Source organism: Pimephales promelas, chromosome 4 (assembly GCF_988280905.1).
Source record: "Pimephales promelas chromosome 4, fPimPro1.hap1.1, whole genome shotgun sequence".
NCBI lineage: Eukaryota > Metazoa > Chordata > Actinopteri > Cypriniformes > Leuciscidae > Pimephales > Pimephales promelas.
The window spans coordinates 27,689,221-27,696,388 of NC_142772.1; the positions used below are offsets into that span (position 1 = coordinate 27,689,221).

Below are 7,168 nucleotides of genomic sequence, written 5' to 3' on the forward strand. Positions count from 1 at the left end.
CTTTTGCACCCCGTCTAACCTTTGTGCAGCAAAGCTCAATGAATATTTAATGAACCCCTCTGTGCTTCACAAAATTAAGATACAGAAGGCATCATACTGACAATAAATAAATGCTTTTAAAGGTCATTTCCATATACAAATATAATTTCTTATGAAGCTTATCATACAAAGCACATCCTTTCACCTACAGCATAACATTTACAAAACACACAGTGTGGCGGAAGCCTTCCAAAAAATATATTACAAAAATGCTAAAGGAGTGCTTTAAATAGTGTGTTTTGACGTATGTATCATATATTAAGATAATAGCCCACTTTTACATTTGTGTTCAATTCTCTGTTGTCAAAAAAATCCCACACCCCATTTATGAACATGCAGCTTGTGATATGTCTTTGCTTTAGTTTTTATGCTAAAAACAGTACAATTTGTATACAGAACAAAATATCACATTTTATCCAAATAAACTGATAGACTTAAAATATTCTGCCAAAATAAGACATTACATGTTACACTCATCTTTGTAAAATATAAATTTTCTTGTAGAATATACGTTGTATTTAATGTTTGATTAACCTAAGGCACTTTATATAGGCATTGTTGTGTTAAAGAGACAAAGGCTAAATAATCAACATAAAATTTTCGTAATCAACTTCCTGAATATATTGTTTTAAAAATTGCTCATAAAATAACATCTGGTTTCTTGACACTAGCAGTTTTCAGGGGAATGACAGAAAAATGAATGCGTGCATATACATTTTGAATTCAGCTAAATGTGAGGATGCAACCTTGTATTAATCGGTCAGACGGAAACATCATATTTACAAAAGCAAGTATCAAAAAAAAAAAAAAGACAGATAAAAGAAATTCGATGTATTACTGTTACATTTAGGCTTGTAACAATGAACCTTTTTGGAGGAAAACATGATATATATATATATATATATATATATATATATATATATATATATATATTTGATGCAGATTGAAGACATTCAAAACAGTCACCCAGAAATAAAACACTGTTTCAAGCTTAATGCGGAAAACTGAATATGAACAGTAAGTAACTTATATAGGTAATCATTTAATTAAAAAAAGACAAATGTAACAAAAAAAAGATATCTTTACTTTTCATTTTCCCTAGAAGTCCACTTTATAGCAGCCATAGAATATGAACATTTAGAGTCAATCAATGCCTCTGTAGCAAAAATATAGCTATAATAATGACAGATTACACAAACTGTACAGAAACATGATGAATGACAGCAAATGTTTGGCCCCTGTAAGCTTAACTGCCGAGGTTATAGAAACATGAGAACATCCTGGTCAAACACAGACAGAGGATCTCTTCATATGTTCGTATCTCAACTGATGCACGAAGCCTCCTGCTAACAGGAAGAAATTCATTCTGGAAAATCACTTTGCTCTTCACAATCCTTAAATCTGTAGATAGTTCTTCAAGGCTTATGAAATGAGCATCTTCAGTTTTTCTTCCAGTGCAAAAATTGGAAATCAGTTTAGGGGAGGGAGGCTGGTGGAAAAGACCAAGGCATATTTACCGACAGGCACAGGAGTCCACTGTCATATTGGGATATACCTTGAGGACGACGTTCTTGTCTTCATCAAAGAAGAGGATGCTGAGGGAAGACATCTTCTCCGGAACACAGCAGGGCTCTGGGATGCCTGGGACCACCCCGACCGCCCGAACGATGCTCTGGATGGTCGCATGGTTTGAAGGTTTCAAAGACTGTAAGAGGTAAAAAGCTCAAGAGGTCAGAACCCATTACAGGGTTTAGGACAGCTACAGTTTGTTTCGCGATAAACAAGTGAAAGCACTAAAGGATGTACAAATAGGTCAAAGATTTCACAGACAAGGTTTAGACTAGTCCCAGACTAAAATGCTGTTTTAACTGAAAATAACTTGCGCTGACGTATCTTAGTCTCAAGATGCACACCAGTAATGTAAAGTTATGTTTATAAAAGCTACTTACATGTCCTAATTGAACTAAGGCCTAATCCTGGCTTAATCTAAGCCCTGTCTGTGAAACTGGGCCATTATGGTTGGTCTCATGCTAATCCATCTGCATTCCAATGTCTGTGAAAGGGAAATTACTGGTGCTCTCACTTTTCACAATCATTCGAAAAGCAAAGAAAAGCCTGACATGGGACGGCTATTTGCTGTAGTAGAGATGCACAGAGTTTCTGTTGTTAACTAAAACGGAAACTATTAAAAATATATTCGCTAACAGAAAAAAGCTGAGTTCGAATATTTGATAAAAAAACTTAAACCTACATAATTAAACAAAATCTAATAAAAATGCCATAAGCACGCTACAAATCAACTACAACCTAAATGATGAAACTTGCAAATATGAATAAAAGCTAATTCAAAATATTAATAAATACTATAATAGTATATAAACAATAGTAAATGAACACTGGCGATGTACCAATATTAACATTCTGGCCTGAGATGTTAAAATGCTAAAGTATCTGAATAAATTAAGAATAAAACACTAACAACTAAACTGAATCATTTTAAATGCTACAAGTGAATTTAGGAATCACAACACTATAACACACAGTATGAAAATGGATATTAATTTAGCAAAAGATGACATTAAACAGTCTTATTAAATGATTTATGTTTTTAAAGATCAACTTTAAATGATACATCTTTACAAATATTCCATCGATAAATTGCTTAACTGCTCTGGAAGGAATTTAGCCACATACATTTTAGAATATGAAACAATTGGGTCTTGGTTTTCTATCATCAGCTTTACTACAGAAACATAAAACTGAAGTGAATTAGACTTTGTTTCTTAAACGTAATAATATCACATTGGTGGCAACAGGCAGCTTGAATGATATAATAATGGAAGATGAATGAACCTCTGTGCTGCCTATGATGATTTACCGTTTTTTTCCTTCCACTAGGTGGTGCTTATATTTCACTTCTCTACAGTACATGCATGCATCAGTCAGTCTTTTTTCCCACTGCTCTGGTTATTTGCTCCTGGGGTTGATTGTATCACAGCAGATCAGCGTGCACAACGTTTCGGTACTCATCTTGACTTTTTGCTCAATAACAATAATAAAAAGTAAAGCTTACTGATTTCAACAAAGAAGTGTGGAATTTGAGATTTTTATAATCGTACATGAATACATACCTTTGGCATGGGGAACTGACATGACCCCGAGCAGTAGTACGCATCAAAAGACTTGGGGGAGATAATCCACTCGCTCCAGCCGATATCTGCGAAATCAACCTTTAAATATCTGCGAGCACAATTCCTCGGCTCGTTCCATTGCTTCTTACGAGCTTTCTTAATGGTCTGCTCATCAAACTGCAGGAGAGGGTTCTTGTGCCGTGGGTTCTTGCGCGGCTTCTTGCGAGGGCGCTTGACTGGTTTGCTCTCCATTGGATCGTAAGGGCTGGTCTCATCCCATGTAGGTATCTCATAAGGGTACTCGGGGCCTGGAAGCTCATTGTTCTGTAGCGGCAGCAGGACGTTGGTGGACCGTCTGGTCCGATGTTGCGAGGAGGCACTGCGATTATGTATTTCAAGCAGATGAAGGTTAGGCACCAGTCGGCTTCTGTGTCTCTGCAAGGTAGACACGACGCTCTCGGGTTCGGAGATAGCCGAGTCATTGGCGTAGACCAGAATGTAAGGAGACCTATCTGACAAGAGTTTCTTCCAAGGTTGGCGTCCTTTTGAGTCAATGTCAATGCCTATGAGAAGCTGGTCGTGATGCTTGGCTTGGTTGACAACACGAGTAATGTCTTTCCACTGCCATGATATAAAGTCCCGGTACACTGTGGAGATGTTAATGGGAAAATGGCCGATTGTTCTGGTGGTGTTATCCACAAAGCTGAAACTCCAGACATCAAGGTGAATATGACCTTGTCTTCTGAGATTATTATGGTGAGCACAGCTCTTGTGCCTTGGGCATCTGTGGCTGACGTTCTGCAGGTCACCAATGTAGTAGTGCAGCGTTGCTGAAAGAACATCCTCAGACTTGGTGAGGGAAGTGAGGTTGAAGATTTGTAACTGCTTATCATTGATGGTCCCTAACAGGAAAAAAAAAAAACACACACACATTCAAAAAAAGCATGGCGTTATCATCACTCTTTAACCAAAACATAGCTCAGAAGGCAAAAAACAAGCAAATGACTCTAGAGGGCGGTATGTTCACTCATTATAAGTTACTCAGTAATAAGCATAAGTAACTTTTCTTCAGTCGTTTATATGCAGGTTGCACTTTTAGGGTGATTTTGTTCCAACTACTTACAAACAACCACTAAAGCCAAGTTGCACGAAACAATGTCATTATTAAACGCTGCAGTCCCGTCTTTCTGCTCTTTTCCAGAGTCTTCATCAAATTAGTGATGCGTAAATGTGCACGAAAGAGATGTGTTATTTAGATAACTACCGGCAGTTTATTTTAGCGAAGTTATAACGTTTGAAAACACTAAAGTGTGATTAGAGTGTATTAAACGATAGTGTTTCAGAAAAAAAACAAACAAAAAAAATTAATTAAATACATCATTTTTGAGATCGTTTTTCACTTAAAAAGCCTACGTACAGAGGCGAACGCTCGCTTGCTTTGCAATTGTGTAAAAGTACACTGAATTTACGTGTCATAATTTTCATATGACACGTAAAAGTCTGAACAATATCTATAATGATTTATGAAACGCCACAGGACGAGCTTTACTTCACATCGATATGCTGTCTCTCAAATCTAAATAAACAGGTGTAATAGAAACAACTGCAAAACAAGCTGTCTTAAAGAGACCGTTCACTCTAAAATGAAAACTTAACAGAAGTTGGAGGCTGACAGCCTCAGTCAGCGTTACCATAGGCTATGGTAAAAGATGTACTTAAAATGAATTTAAACATCTCTAAGGACTGCACGTTTATAGCCTATATAGAATGGGTAAGTTAAATGAAGAGAGTTCATATTTGGCTGAACCATATCTTTTAGGATGTGATGCGCAAAACTGAACACACCAACACTTAAACTCACGAAAGAGGAGTGAGGCGATATTAACGAGTACATTGCTACATTTCGTCAGCTAGCCTACTACGAAATACATTGAACACCTACCCAAATGTCCTTTGAAGCCACGGACAGTGTTGCCATCTTTGAGAGGGAATCCCGCGCTGGTGTATTTGGCGTAGAGCATCTGCATGTGTTCTGACAGCGTGTCCTGCTCGCCTTTCTTCACATGTTGCTTAGTTTGCGCTTCCACTTTTTGTTCAAACTGCACGTCTTTCGAAAAACTCATAAGCGGCGTTTTAAGCACAGCACAGTATCCACAGCACAGATAACCCCATCCCAACAGGAGGATAAATAGTGGTTGACAGCGATCCATGCTGGATGTACGAGACTGTTGAAGCTGATTTAGGTGTAGTATATCAGTGCTGAACTCTTGTCTCTTGAGAGGGAGAGCATCACATGGACCACACAAATAAGGCAAAGAGAGCGAGAAACATTACTTGGAAATTTAAACAAGATGTCAATTTGGTGCTCAAAAAGAATAGTCCAAATGCACGTTTCCAAAGATATCACAGTCCTTGTGCAAAATGTACGAGGATGTCCGTGTGAGTTTGATCTGCTGTTGTCCTGATGGCCAGGCTTGATTCTCGGTTTTGTGTCTGAGCGATGCTGTTCTCAGCCAATCGCGCCTCTTCCCTGCATTCATTGAAGGTAAAGCTGGTCGCGCTGGTACTATATAGGGATTATGGGAGCAGTCGGACAGTGTTGGGAAGTCCAAATGATTTCCGCGAATCATTTTTCGAACGGTTCGTTTAAAAGAACCGATTCAAAACACAGATTATTCTTTTCTTTACGTCACCACGTTTTCCCTAACATTTTGGCGAGGCATTCATTATATTGTTGGCTACTCATTTTAAAGAGTTTTGTAAGCACTGCTCCATTTGTTGAAGCATTGATCCAGCTTAGAAAAAAAAATTAATTTAGAAACTAAACATTTGCATTTACACTAACCAATAGAAACCAAAGTTCATTCACATGTTATTAATACGCATTTGAAACAAGTCCTGTTTCAAATGCGTATCAACACTTACGCTACAAAGCTTGCTTATTCGTAATTGTATCCAGAATATTTAAATTTTTGCCATTGTAGTTAATGAAGTAGCCTAGCAGACTTTCCGCACCAGTGGTCAAATCAATGTCTGGTTCCTCGGGCGGTTCTTGATTCACTGATTCAGTTGTTAACCCGTATTTTTGCGAGTCAGACTTTTCCAAAAGATTCACTTCGACCGACTCAGTTAGAATATCACTCTATTCATTCAGTCTGACTCAAGAACGAATAGTTTAGACCAGTTTTGCGAACTTTGTCAACTGATTTATTGTAATTGTTGATACAGTCGGATATTATTCTTCACAAAGAGATTAAAACGTGTGTTGCCAATTTGAGAGAGAACGACAGAGTAACTTTCTAGCCCCTAAAAAATACAACACGTGAAAAATGCATTCTTTAAATTATAGTCTCGAATGCACGTTCAGGGCATCAAAACAAACCATATGTAGGCTACTTTTACGTCTTCATCGTACACTATTCACACCCCCAGCTGTCTCTGAGCGACTGGGTGAGTCATGTGGATCTGTGTTGTAGCCTAATGCTCGATAGTGAGGTCCGTGAAACGTCTCTCAGCAAAGCTGTGTGTCTGGGTTGACACGCTGAATGACATGGCTTATGGGGAGCATTAAAGGCTCTCTGTCCCATTTAGTTGAGCTCAATGGCGATGAGCAGACACATCCTGCACAGCAGAGTCTGATCCGGATGCTGCACCGCGTCCCCTGCGCACACCAGACCCGCGAGCACGGCTTCAATGTCCTCTGTCACGGTCTCTCTTTCAGGATCATTGAGGAGGAAGTTATTGACTCCCACCCCAGACATCTGATGCCAGTGGACTTATTTTCAAGATATGATTTTGTCAGATCTGCCCGAGGTGTAATTGCTGTTTAGTGAGAAAATATGTGGTCTGCTGTCAATAACCTATATTTATCATGTTTTATAATGTCCCACTAAACTAGTCCACTTTAGGATAAGAACCCAGATTTTCACAAGCACATCTGCTATGTTGATTTGTAGGCAGTGGTGGAATGTAACGAAGTACAAATACTTTGTTACTTT

At 38.4% G+C, this 7,168-nt stretch overlaps 1 protein-coding gene across 1 annotated transcript; it reads right to left on the reverse strand.

The window, feature by feature from the left end:
- Positions 1 to 970: 970 nt before the first annotated feature.
- Positions 971 to 5,748, reverse strand: bmp3 (bone morphogenetic protein 3). The gene is made up of 3 exons (XM_039649858.2): positions 5,113 to 5,748; positions 3,171 to 4,072; positions 971 to 1,744 (listed from the first exon to the last, which is right to left on the reverse strand). The coding sequence occupies exons 1-3, from the start codon at positions 5,378 to 5,380 to the stop codon at positions 1,553 to 1,555; spliced, it is 1,362 nt and encodes a 453-aa protein (XP_039505792.2). The 5' UTR covers positions 5,381 to 5,748; the 3' UTR covers positions 971 to 1,552.
- Between the last annotated feature and the right edge of the window lie 1,420 nt (positions 5,749 to 7,168).